The sequence below is a fragment of the Haemaphysalis longicornis genome, unplaced genomic scaffold (genome assembly GCF_048455015.1).
Source record: "Haemaphysalis longicornis isolate Haplotype H1 unplaced genomic scaffold, Haemaphysalis longicornis Haplotype H1 scaffold_10, whole genome shotgun sequence".
NCBI classification, from domain to species: Eukaryota; Metazoa; Arthropoda; class Arachnida; order Ixodida; family Ixodidae; genus Haemaphysalis; species Haemaphysalis longicornis.
The window spans coordinates 114,742,960-114,757,004 of record NW_027526204.1 but is presented as its reverse complement, the minus strand read 5'-3'; the positions used below and the strand labels follow the sequence as shown (position 1 = coordinate 114,757,004).

General features: G+C 49.9%; 1 protein-coding gene across 2 annotated transcripts in view; it reads left to right on the top strand.

Annotated features, from left to right (window-relative positions):
- The window catches only part of LOC144159150 (uncharacterized), a 37,214-nt gene that overhangs the window by 3,585 nt on the left and 19,584 nt on the right, over positions 1 to 14,045 (top strand). For both annotated transcript variants that reach the window (XM_077690456.1, XM_077690457.1), the window contains exon 2: positions 8,398 to 8,543. In XM_077690456.1, the coding sequence (XP_077546582.1) occupies positions 8,398 to 8,543 (146 nt within the window). The remainder of the gene's footprint in view (positions 1 to 8,397; positions 8,544 to 14,045) is intronic.

Genomic DNA, 14,045 nt, shown 5'->3' with positions numbered 1-14,045 from the left:
ATGTGCGCACCAGTCGGAGAAGTGTCGACTCAGGCATTCCCTGGCGCCGGTTGGCCACCCGGGCAAGCATTCGCCCTACCTGCTGGGAGAATTGTGACAGGGTCTCAATCGTAGTCGTGTTACGCCCGTTGGCCTGGATGGTCAGACCAAGTATACGGAGTGTAGCCACTCTGGGAATGGGATGCCCTCGGGCTGTATATACTTGGATGAGTTGCGATCCCGAAGGTTGGCGTCGTCCAGGATGTATGGTAAGCAATGCTGATTTTTGGGGCGAGCACGTAAGTCCTTTACCTGTTACCAGAGTTTCAATTGCGAGCATGCCCTTCTGAAGCGCCTCCTGGATACTGCCATCCGAGCCCCCCGCCATCCATAGAGTGATATCATCAGCGTAGAGGCTGTGCCGGAGCTGCGGGATACGCTCGAGTGCTGGAGGTATGTCTCGCAGAGCTAGGTTAAATAAGAAAGGGGATAGCACAGATCCTTGCGGTGTTCCCCTAGTACCCAGTGACATAACGTCAGACCTAAGATCTCCCAAGGTTATGCACACTGTGCGACCAGTGAGAAATGCTTGAACATAATTGAAGGTGCGGAGGCCGACATTGATGTCAGTGAGTCCTTGGTAGATGGCGGCGTGGTGAACATTGTCAAACGCCCCTTTAAGGTCGAGGCTGAGTATAGCTCTTGTGTCGCGGGGTGACACTCCGGTGCCTTTGACTACGTCATGATGGAGTTGGAACAGGACATCCTGAGTTGATTTGCCCTTCCTAAATCCATACATGGTCTCCGGTATGAGATGGTTGTCGTCCACGTAGGTGGCAAGTCGATGAAGTACCATATGCTCAAAAAGCTTGCCCAGACAAGAAGTAATTGAGATAGGGCGGAGATTCTCTTGATCAATAGGTTTTCCAGGTTTAGGAATGAGAGCGGTCTGAGCCGTTTTCCATTCCTGTGGGAGCGTGCCCTGTGTCCAGTGATAGTTGAAAAGCTGAGTTAGTTGCTGGATAGAGAGGTCGTCGAGATTGCGCAGGAGTTTGTTGGTTATGCCGTCGGGGCCGGGTGTCGTGCTGGTTTTAAGGGCCATTAAGGCCCGCCGAGTCTCTGCCGCCGTAAAGAGCTCATCGAGCCGAGAGTTGGGGGCTCCCTGATATGCAGGCGGATCAATTGGCGGGGACGTATTAAAGTATCGTTCAGCCAAAGCTCGAAGGAGATCTCGTGGATTTGTCTTGCTGTTGTGAATAAGCTTCGCAATTTGATTGCGCTGCGCCGTCTTGGTGGTGTTTTCGTTGAGGAGGTGTCGAAAGATGTTCCACGCCTTGCGAGTAGTGAGCTGATTGGCTAGCTCTTGGCAGAAAGAATACCACTGCTGGTTTGAGAGTCGCGCCGCGTGCTCCTCAAGAGTTCGTTGCACTTGCGTAATCTTTCGACGAAGCGAACGATTGCGAGGATGCGACTTCAATCGGGTACGAAGACTCCGGAGTGCTTCCCAGAGGCCAGCCAGGCGGGCATCCGCCTCTGGTATATTGGCTTCCTCTGGAACCAGTGTGGTGTGCTGTCGCACGTCCTGGTGTAGTTCACGCACCCATGTATCTAAGTCACTCAATGATCGTGGTGATGCCTCGCGGGCCTGCCGGAAGGCGTACCAATTCGTAATGCGATGCTCTCGGCCACCCGTGGGAGTTCCCGGCATCACATCGAGTTCCGTCTGGAGTATGTAGTGGTCACTGTTTATATTCACGTGCAAATTGGCCCAGCGATGCGTGCGCTGTAGGATATTCTTGAGAAAGGTGAGATCGGGTGTCGTGTCTCTGCATTTACCAGTCCCTAGACGAGTAGGCTGTGTAGGGTCGGTAAGTAGGGTGAACTGTTCTTGCTGCACCGCCACCCAAAGCCGTTGGCCTTTCGCCGAGTCTTTACGGTAGCCCCAGGCGGTGTGTGGAGCGTTAAAATCCCCCACCACCACTAACGGGCTCTCTTTACCCGCTTTTGTTGCGGCAACTTTGAGGAGGCGGGAGAAAGAGTGGTTCTCCCGAGGGCTGCTATATAGATTGAGAACAAATACACTGCATCGCCGCTTACCCCTCGTTAGAATAATTTCTAATAGCTGGTGTTCTGGACCAGTAATGCCAGTGTCATGTACTTCCGTTGGGATGTTCCGGCGGACCAGAAGAGTCAGCTGCGGGATCTCAATGGCTTGCGGGGTGTACGCGCTGTAACCAGGAAGTTTAGCAATTCCGTGGGTTTCCTGAAGAGCTAGGACGTCCGGCCGTTGGTTCTGAGTAAGATTGAGTATGTGCTGATGTAATAAATGCCGTTTATTAGAGTAACTGCGACAGTTCCATTGCCAGATTCGGAGGGGCTCCGAGGGTGTCCTGGTTTTGTTGGCCATTGCTAGTTGGTATGAGTGATTGCCGTCGTCGCATTTTCATTATGAATGTTGCGTGTTGATTCCGCTGCCGGACGAGTGTAGGGCTTGTGTTTCAGTGGACCTCCCCCTGAGGATGAAGCGGAGAGTCGTTGGTTGGTCTCCAGTTCACTCAGGCGATGTTCGTACTTCTCAAATTGTTTGCTTATATAGTCTGTAAGTTCTTTAATCATGGTCTTCACGTCTGCGAAGTCAGTCTTAATTTGGCCGTCAAGCTTTGTTTCTAGTTGCTCAAGCTTGGAATCTACTGATTGATCCAGTTTAGTTTGAAGTATCTGTGCTCTTTCGTCAATGAGTGAGCGGGTGCGGCTCCCCCGTCGGCGTTTCGTTGGAGAGGTATCTGTGTCGCTGTCTATTTCCTGTGTAGCTCCCGCTGGGGATGTGTTTGTGGGTATGTCGCCTTGCTCATCACGTTTGTGTGTTTGCTCTGTACTAATGTCCATTATTTCAGTCTCCCACGTTTGGTTGGTTTTGGTGAAAGAGGCAATCTGTTGCCGTAGTTTCGCGTTTTCTTCCATTAATAGTTCGATCATTTGTTTCATTTCAGCAATTTCCGTTTGTTGTTTGTCTAGCGTGTGTTGCCTGATATTAGACGGGGAGACAGTCTCTGCCCAGCTTACCTGAGGTGAGGTCGCCGTTGTGGAGCTCGTGTCCAGGTACGAGGTGCCCGCCACTTTCTGGAACCGGGGAGTTGGGCTTCGACGTCTGACGTCTCCTTCTCGAGACGTTTCACGACGGCTCGGGATCTTGCCTGCACGATCTTGGCTCTTGCCACTGGTCGGAGGACGGCGGTTCCGTGAAGGAGATCTTCCGGGATGGGCTGGGGAAGCCCCAGTCTGTTGTAGGGCCTGGCTGTGTGGTGCCGTCTCCTGGGACGATCCCGTGGTCTGGTGACGGCGTTCACGTGACCGGGATTGACGAGCTGACGATTGCACGGGAGGAAGCCGGGGGTACGACTGCGATCGGTCTCTGCAACCAGTACGAAGGATGCTTCTCGATGTCGTGGCACGTTCTTGGGACCGGCGGCGGTGAGATAGTTCGCGATCCCATCTTCTGCGCTGCACTAAGTAGGGAGTGCGATATTTCTGTTTGCACTCTCGGTCTCCTGTTTTGTGTCCTTGGCCACATATGGCGCCCCGAGGTTCACAGGGATGTCCCGGTCCAGGGTTACGCGTACCACACCTGAAACACTGTTCCGGCACGTAGCCACAGGGTTTGGGACACACGTCGACCCGATGCCCATACTGTCCACAACGCTCGCATATTTCGTGACGTTTTTTATGCAGATAGCCCTTGTACTCGGTCCCTCGGTAATAGACGAAGTAGGGCACTTCACCATGATCGAAGGCTATAATCACCGAGTGCGTGGTGCCTAGGCGACGTGCCTGTAGGATAGTTGGGTTGCGGGAGTTCACCAAGCTTCTAGTTATGGTCTCCTCAGCGTCTGTGTCCGGAACGTTATGAATGACGCCTTTCGCCGTGCCTTCGGGGGGTGCGATATACGCACTGATTCCATGAACAGAGGTGCCGATCGTAATCTGCGTGATGCTGTCGTACATCTTCGCTCTGGCAATGCTTGGGGTGCTCACCACAAGCACGTTGCGGAGAGTGTTGATACGTAAAGTGTCTTCTGCCGCCGTCTCACGAGGGATGCCAGCTGTGGTACAGATGCTATCGAAGAGCGTCGCCTGGCTGGTCTTGTTCAAGTCAAGATTATTCTTAGGGCGCATTACTACTTTTATGTCAGTAGGAGGAAGCTCTGGGGCCTTTCGAACTCGTTGGCGCTGTCGGATGAGTGATGACGGAACGTCGCCTGGGCCCTTCCCGCCAACAGCTGCGGTGCCGGCGCCATGTTTTCCTTTGTTCTCAGCTGCTAGGTTTAGCTAAAGAAGAGCTTTTTGGCTTCGCCGGCGAAAGCAGTCCATCCAACCCACACCATTGTGATACTCTTCGGGAGAAATGGACTCACCGGGAACTTGAACGGTACTCATGTTGCTGGAGGTAGAAGGGGAGCTGCCGGCAGCCGCGCGTCGCCCCGCGCTGGCTCGCCCGGTGAGCCGATCTCCTGGCGAGGCTTAGCGGCGGAATGCTGGCGCGTCCAAGAAGATAACTCGCCGGTGGCGTTTGGAGAGGCACAGGAACATAAAACTGCTATCCCGTGAGAGCGGAAAAGTTCACGGATCGGATACGGAGGTGATTTACCTCGGTGGAGCAGTTATAAAACCACACGGTCGATAAATTGCGGAGCCGACGTAGAATGCATTTGCATCGCTCGGCCCCCTAGCGGAGATCCCTCAGCGAAGGGAGGAGGAGGAATAAATGTATATTTCACGAGCGCTGGTGCTGCTGTTAGGGCACGCGCCCAGTGGGGGGCGTCCTTAGTCCGGGATGCCCTGGCGTTTGCTGAAACTGTTTTGTAGCGTAAGCTACACTGGCTGAGGTTGAGCAGTTTCACGTGGGCCGTGAAGGGCCGTACTGCGCAAGCGCGAAGAGCATGAGACTGGATTGGATTTGGCTTGGCTTGGCTTGAATTTGGATTGGATTCAATTGGATTAAATTGGATTGTATTGGAAATTGAATCCAATTGTAGTACGGGTGTGTAGAGAATTGGGTGTCCGCATTCGCCAGTCTGCGCATTCCAGAGGAGTGACGTCATAGCCGCGGCTGACGCACTGGAGCCGGCGCGTGCCCAGCTGTCGGCTCCGTTGCGCAGTAGCCAAATCTGTCACTGCGCCGGAACCGCTTGATAGCCGCTTCGCGTGGCTCCTGGAGAGCCGGGCTGCTCATGCGGAAGGAGCAGTAACTGGACTGGATTGGACTGGATTGGATTGGATTGGAAATCGTTTTAGCAGCAGTGAGCATGATAATCAGCTAATCCTGGGAAACCAGAAAACCTAAGAGTAACCAGCTGAAACTTAGCTCACGCTACATAAATCCTGGCATAGCCGAGCTGAGCCACTGCTAATTTTTTTCCTCGTCCCTCCATTTCGTCACGGCTGAAGTCGTCAAGCGCAAGTTTGAAGATGAATATTGATTTCCTTCAGTTTTTCTGGGTAAAACGTCTTTTAGGGTTAGAATAGAGCTTAGTGTTGAACGAAATTCCTGTTCTCTGAAATTAAACAAGGTTGTGTTACGTCTTCATGTGTACCCTAAAAACCAAGACCTGGAACGTCTGAAATTCTTTCTGTGATGAGGTAAAAAGTTTAACGCGTTTTTTTAGAAATACCTTAGAGCCTCTTGACACCCTGAACTGACCGTGAACTGTTCCGTTTTAGAGGATGAATTGTACAAGCTTTACCCATTCAGAACGAATTTTTTTTGTGTATATTGTTGTGCACTCACAAAATTTTGTATATTGTTGTGCGCACTATTCGCCCCTGCCCAGGTTTTACGTTACTGGAGATGGCCCGGAATTTTAGCGTGTGCGCTTACTCTCGCCTATTTCGTCGCTAGACACCCTGATAAGGCGCTGACAAGCCGATAGGTCATCGCTCCCGTGATATTGCTAAACATTTGGAGGGCTGTACGTAAGCTTCTAAAAACATTTAGTTCAAATTCGGGGATACAACAGGTAAAAGTGCTAGCATAAAATAAACATGCAGAAAGATTGCTTTGCTTCTTCTAAATTTCCTCAGCTACTTCGTGGCATTCGTGACAGCTGTATGCCCGGAAGAACAAGTAGTAAAAATAAAGCTTCTATCCCATGATAATTGCCTGTCGGTCAAGGGACCTCTTCCCTGCACGGAATAAAGTTGAAAGAAGCCGGTAACTGGTCAGGAAAGGAGTAGAATGCATCGGATGTGGGTTTGTTGAGGGAGGAGGCTTTGAGGAAGGGCGAAAAACTCATGCATTTAAAGACAGGGCAATCCTGAGGGAGAAACTGAGATCCGGCTTGGTCGTATAAACCTCCTGCAGGTACTCTCTGCACAACCGACGAACAAATAAAAGCCGCCTGCATTTTTTGCGTCCTGTTGGGCGTATTTCTGGCCATTTTTCGCCAGGGAAAACGTAAGTTTGAGACAAAACGAAAAGGAAATAAAATGAAAATGAAAAAATAAAATGCAACGCTTAAACATTACTTTAGCACATCGACTGTAAAGCTGCCGCAAATATCTGGATGAAGCAAATGCATAATTTCTTAGTAAACTACGCCGATTCCACTGTACCTGTAATCTATCAACTTTGTTTTAAGAGTTGAGTACTTCAAGGTGACATTGAATTTACGTCAGCCAACTCAATCGAGCCTAGTTTTTTAGAAGGCGTTTTTGCCCATTTGCTGATGTTTCGTAACAGCAACAAGAACCTAAACTATAGGCAAAGCAAAGACGGTAATTTCACGTCACAGCTGCATAAGCAGCAGCCATGGGCCTAGAGTTGCATTAAAAAGTGGTAAATATTTTTGTATTGCCTCTATTTTAAAGCAGGCTTTGTAGTGTGCCGTGGTTATACAGACTGTGTATGTATGAAAAATTTGCGGAATTTCCTTGGTTAAATATCTTCCATACCAGCTGGAAAATTGCGTTTTTACGATTGGACACATTAAATTTCAGTTTTATGAAGACAGATGCTCCGGCTGAGCGCTGATGCAGTACCTTGTCACGAAACCAGTCGCACGAACTCTTTCCACCATCGGCGCCCTTAATCCTTCAGGAAATATCGATAACATCACCAGAGTCCAAAAATTCACAATTTTGGCCTTTACGGCTTTGAGGTGCACCGTAGTGGGGTACTGTAGGTTAATTTCGGCCACCTGGATATCTATCTCTAAATTGCACCGAAGTCTCAACACATGAGAGCTTTCATATTTCCCCTTAATTAATCAGAAAAAAAGGCCGCTTCAGCCGGGATCTAAGCCCATGTCTTTCCGCTCAACAACGCAACGTTTTAGCCAGACAGCCCCCACAGCGGATGTCGAGCAGAGGCAACAGGTATTTACTGGTTAGATTGACGCAGACTGAAAATTGGCATCCTCCTCTTGAACACACAAGCGACTGGCCGGGTATGTTAACTTTGTTGTCGTCGCTCGCTCACTAAAACCATCAGAGAACAATATAACAGAACTCACGTCGCGTCAGTAGTGAACGCGGACAACCATATCCAACAGTTTGGAACGATGCATTTAATTTGCTATTTTGCTGGTTATTATATCTCCGCACTGTAAATCGGTTTATCCCCCATGGCATTCTTTATAACACGTGCAGACACGGAAAAGCGCCGTTCCACTACTCGGAAGTCGGTGGCTTGAGGGAGCTCAACTCGAAAAAAATTGACGATGGGGTTTCCAGCTTGAAAGTGCTAAGAAAAAGCTTGTTGCAGACTTGTCGTTAAAACACGTGGCCTTAACATGCTGATTGTTTGTTTTGTGCCCTTGGACATTCCCGCTACATTTGTATAGCGTGTATTTGATAGTTGGCCTAAAATATACATTGCGGAGAAGCATGTCTTTATTGCTTCCAGTACAAGAGACTCCCAACAGCTGTTGCTTTCCGTGGTAGACTGCGCGCTTTGAGAAACGCCGACAGAAACGCCTACGCAGACGCCACAACATGAAACATGAAATAAGCAGGACGCACGCCATCGGTGTGAGACTGCAAGTTCCCCGAATGCCCTAAAGGAAGGGTCTATGTCTTTCGCCGGCTAAACAACATCAATTCAGTCTTAGAAAAGTCCAATGTCACGTGTATTTGAGTACCAAATAGAATGGCATGCGCATCTTTTGAAGCCTACTTGAACCATCAGCCATAAAATGTTTCCCAATAATGCATTTTATTTGTATCGGAGATACCGCCTTATTTTAGAGACCCCCGCCGTCCAATATGCACAACGGTCGTGAGTGCATTTAATTTGTATTGGGGAAAACCGCAGTCAAGCAGGGTGAACGCTGTGAATTTCGTTCGTGAGTCTGCATTGGCTAGCCTTGTATTTGGCATACTATACAAAACAAGCAGTTTACATAATTGCCTCTCTTTTTTCAGGTGGAGCTGCTAAGAAGCTGATAGAAGAAAAAATCGATGCCAAATTCCGTGAACCAAAATTCAGGGTTGCATATAGAAGAATATTACGCGACTACGAACACTGCCTGAAACCAGCGGATGGCATCGAAGACCAGGAATTCATTCGGGTAAGAAACAAATTCTTCGACCACTACCCAGTTATACCTTTTCCATCGCTGCCTTAATTGATCCCTGATGATTATCACCTTGCGCTAAGTGATGTTCATGAAGCGAATGCATAAACATTTTGAAATCAGGCTTGGAAATGCAATACGGGCACGTTTAATAAGTTCTTAAAGCTTTCCTTTGTCTTTTTTTTGCGCGATAATATCTCCAAAGTTACCACCGCCATAATCTAAACTGAAATTTAGTGTCTATTTCATGTTTACTCTGTGTAAACTGAAAGTATTGACACTCCAAGTCCATACTTCTTACTTCTTAAAGCGCACACCACCAATTTTCGTGGAGTATATTCTCTCTATCTCAAATGAAAGGCCATCGCTTGAAACACCTTGAACGGAAGCGGTTTTCCTCGAAGGGTCCTAGAACGTTTAAAAGTCGAATTTTTACATCTACCAGCTTAACGTAGGCCACCAAAACGAATGCTGGCAACCACAGCAGCGAGCGGTGCGGCAACATACTTTTCAAAGTCAAAGCCAAAGTATGTTTTATTTACATCGCCAGCAAGAGCGATGCGGGTAGGCCTGGGAAAAAAGTGAAAAGAAATTAACTTGAGAGGCGCCCGAGCGTCCCCCCCCCCCCCCGAGCCAAAACGCACAGGGTGTATATGACATTATCATCCTTCATATTTACAAGAACGACACAATCCCAGGTGAACTTACGAACAAAGCATATATACGGAGCAAGAAAAACGCAGCATAAAGAAAACAGAAAAAAACTGAAAGTAGGATGTTTAACTAGAGAAACAGAAAAAAATACGTAAGCACAACATTCCAAATGGAAATGTAAAATAAGAGGAAAGACCAAGAGCCGCGAGATTGCAGCGGTGCGGTGGTTGTTGATACTTCATGATCATCATCAGGGCCTCGATGACATTATCATCATCGGTGGCCGTCATCACGCGGGAGCAGCTCTAGCTGGAGCTGCTTCGTCTTTCCCATATCCACCATGTAGATAAAACCACCACCATATCACCGGGAGATCGAGGAATTCGTTCTTTCCTATTATTTTACATTTTGATGCCGAAATCAGGGAGGCAGGCCCTCCTGCGATTAGGAGTCCCATGAATGACTGCTACACGCGATTCGCACGCGACTGATAGTTACGACTGATCGTTAGGACCGGTTTTGGCGTCGTTCGCTGGCCGGAGGAGGCTCACGAAGTGCGACTGGCAAGCCAGATGCAGTCGCGCCATCGCTGCGATCGTCGTGCGGCCACAGCCGTTGAGGGCAGTGGAGGCGAACTCAAAGCGTTTCTGCGGGCTCGTTGGTACGCGTAGATGGGTGCGAGGTATGGGGTGTAGGCCCGTTCGTCACATGGCGTTTCGTCGTAGGCCAGTTCATAAAAGGCCGTTTGGTCACTTGAGATCATTGGTCGTAGGACTTCAAGTCACTTAGAAAGTTCGTCACAGGAACGGCGAAAGAAAATTTGCAGTGTGTTTTCAGACGTAAGCGGTGATAAGGCATCCCCCATTAACGTTTGTACATGTTGCGTAAAGGTTGCTGAGTAAGAAAGTGTAATTATGACCAATTCGCAACCGTTGTTGTCACAAACCACGTGATTCTCACAATCCTTTTTCAGCAATGTGGAGTTAAAAATTTTGGTACTGTATCTTTCGAAACTCGTGTAACACATTTCTTTTGTAAGAAGTAGCAAGATAAGAAAGAGATAGTGGGTAAAACTGAGAAATTAATTGTAACTATCAACCCCCAAAAAAGCAAACAGAAAGGCCAACGCGTAACTGTGAAAGCGTCAACCTAGTACCAATTATCAGGGTTAAAGCAGCTAACCCTCCCTCCTTCCCCCCCCCCCCCCCTTCTCCCGACTTCCACCTAAAATGAAACTTCCCCTTTTACGGGACCATTTAGAACCATATGCCTTTTTGACCAGTTTTACCATGAGTCGGCTGTGACGAATGGGCCTGTTCCCATGGGGAGTGCCCAAGCGGGCCGCAACACTAAAAAGGGGGGCGCGGGTTCTTTGTTGGCCCGTCTTAAAATAACTTTATTAGGCTACGTCCCCGGCTGACTTTCCTGTCTAGGGTTGTTGAATTCGTATCTATATTCTTGATCAACCCAGGTTACCCCACTTGCCACTCTGGCTTGCTTTCTTTGCTGAACTTTCCCAGATGTGCGGCCGAAAAGAGAGGGAGAAAAAAAAGAAACATGTGCCTCCCTAATCTTTTGAGTCGAACCATCCTACCGACTTCACTGAGACCCACATGTGTCAAAAAAATGCACGTGGCCATTCGCTTTCGCACCTACGACGAACGTTTTCATTTGTCGAACCGCCAATGACGAAACGCCATGTGCCGAACGGGCCGTATCCGGAGGGATGATCGTCGTCTCGGGGTCTAGGCCCACTCGTCACAAGTCCACTCGTCAGAGGCTAACTCGGCACAGGTAAACTGGTCATGAATGCCAGCTCGTCATAGGGCATTTCGTACGAGGAATTCTCGTGTGGCCGGAATATTTCTCGTGTGGAATTCTCGTGTGGCCGAAGACCTTGTTTTGGAACGGCAAAGTGATGTTACCGCGTGCTATACGTCGCCTTTTAAAGATAGGTATAGGCAAGTGCTGGGACGTAGCCAGAGGGGGTGTTTGGGGGGTCCGACGTTCAGCTTTCTATCGACGACTTTGATGTAGTCGCCCTCATAGACACGGGAGCCGACTACTCAGTAATGAGCGGACCATTTGCGTCTAAGCTGAAGAAAGTTATGACCAGATGGGACTGTCCGCACATTCGCACAGCAGGAGGCCACCTCGTGACGCCAAGTGGAACGTGCACATCGCGCGTCCGCATAGACGGCACAACGTACTCGGCGACGTTCGTCATTTTGCCTAATTGCTCCCGCGACGTTGTGCTCGGAATGGACTTTTTGACGGACAACCGCGCAATAATTGATCTACAGTCCAAGTCGATAGCTTTTGCCTCCGATCACTCCACGACGCCGCAGCAGAACACCGAACACCGTGCTGCTGTAAGGATCGCCGACGATCACGTCACCCTGCCACCACGCGCAAGCTTGATGATCACCGTCTACTGTGAAGGTGCTGCTCTTGAAGTCGACGCTATCGTGGAGAGTGATCAAAGGTTGCTTCTCGACCGCGTTGTGTCTGTCGCAAGAAGCGTTGCGCGGTTTAAGCAACGCAAATCCCACGTTTTGGTCACCAATTTCACCGAGGAGTACCAGCATTTAAACAAGGGCGCTGCAATTGCGTTGCTCGAAGAACCGCAAGAAGCAAGTGACGTGATCGCAGTCGCTGACTTTGAACGCGCACCCGAAGATACCTTCAAGCTTCCGCATCCCTTCGACGTGAATCCGGCGCTACCGCAAGAAGAAAGGGAGAAGTTATCGGCTTTGCTGCGTCGCTACAAATAGTGTTTTTCGTCGAACTCAAAATTACGTCAGACACCTCTGGCGAAGCACCGGATAATAAACGAAGATGGAGCCCCACCTACCCGACAGTCGCCATACCGCGTCTCTTCACACGAGCGCGAAGCAATCCGAACTCAAGTCGACGACATGCTCAGCGACGACATTATACAGCCATCGAAAAGTCCGTGGGCTGCGCCGGTCGTACTCGTGAAGAAAAAAGATGGCACTTTAAGGTTCTGCGTTGACTAATGGCGACTGAACAAAATCACCAAAAAGGACGTGTACCCCCTGCCACGAATATACGACGCCCTCGACCACCTCTGCCATGCGAAGTACTTCTCATCGATGGATCTGAAGACCGGCTACTGGATAATTCAAGACTCAAGAGAAGACTGCATTCATAACCCCAGACGGTCTATATGAGTTCAAGGTGATGCCGTTTGGGCTGTGCACGGCGCCAGCAACGTTTCAAAGAGTCATGGACACTGTTCTAGCCGGCTTGAAATGGCACACCTGTCTCGCATACCTCGACGACGATGTGGTATTCGCCCGAAATTTCGACAAACACCTTGCAAGATTGGAGTCTGTACTCGAGGCTATTCGCACGTCGGGGTTAACGCTAAAGCCTGAAAAGTGTCGCTTCTCTTACGAGGAACTCAAGTTTTTGGGACACGTCGTCAACGCCGCCGGAGCCCCGCCTGACCCGGCGAAAACATCAGCCATAGCGAACTTCCCCAGACTGAAAGACAAAAAGGTCGTGCGAAGATTTCTCGTACTGTGCGCATACTACCGGCGCTTCGTCTCAAACGTCGCATGCATTGTAGAGCCACTCACGCGCCTGACAAAAGGTAGCACCCCTTTCGCATGGGAAAACGCCCAAGAAAAAGCATTTCGCGAGCTGCAACAACACCTGCAAAACCCGCCCGTGCTCGCTGATTTCCACGAAAATGCCGAAACTGGAATGCACACCGACGCCAGCGATATAGGCTTGGATGCCGTTCTCGTCCAAAAGCAAACCGGTTGCGAAAAAGGAATCGCCTTTGCCAGCCGTGGTCTGTTGAAGGAGGAGATATATTACTCCGCCTCTGAAAAAGAATGCTTCGCCATTATATGGGCCATTTCAAAATTTCGCCCATACGTGTATGGTAGACCATTCAAGGTTGTGATAGACCACCATGCGCTGTGTTGGCTCGCCAGTTTGAAGGACCCCTCTGCCCGTCTTGGGCGGTGGGGCTTGCGCCTGCAAGATTCCGACGTTACAATCGTCTACAAATTCGGCAGGAAACACTCCGACGCCGACTGCCTGTCCCGCGCCCTCATCGACCCCCCACCACAAGACTCCGATGAAGACAGCGCATTTTCCGGTGTCGTTACGGAGAGCGACATAGTCGCCCAGCAGCGTGCACCCCCGACTAGCGCGTCATGATCGACTACCTCGAAGGACGCAATGTCGCCATGCCTAGGGCGTTCATGCGGAACTTACCAGCATTCAGCCTCAAAAACTCCGTCCTCGCGAAGAAGAATTTCAGCCGCGGAACGAGAATGAATTATCTTCTTGTCATCCCCGCAGGCCTTCCCGACGAAATTTTGTAAGCGTGACACGACGGCCAGTCTTCCGGACATCTCGGCACAGCCCGCACAATTGGAAAAATCAAGGCGAAGTACTACTGGCTCCGCCTTACATCCAACGTCACCCACTACGTTCGCAGTTTCCGTGACTGCCAGCGACGAAAAACGCCGCCGACAAGACCCGCCGGCTTTCTGCAACCGATCCCCGTCCCGTCGAGGCCCTTTCAACAGATTGGGTTTGACCTTCTAGGCCCGTTCCCTACGTCACAATCACAGAACAAGTGGATTGTTGTGGCGACAGACTACATGAAGCGCTATGCAGAGACCACCGCTCTTCCGAGGGGGACTGCACAAGAAGTCGCAAAGTTCTTCATAAACCAAGCTGTGCTGCGACATGGAGCCCCTGAAGTCCTAATCACTGACCGCGGAACGGCCTTCAGTGCGGAACTTATGCAAGGAATCTTACGCTACAGCAACACGGATCACCGAAGAACGACGGCGT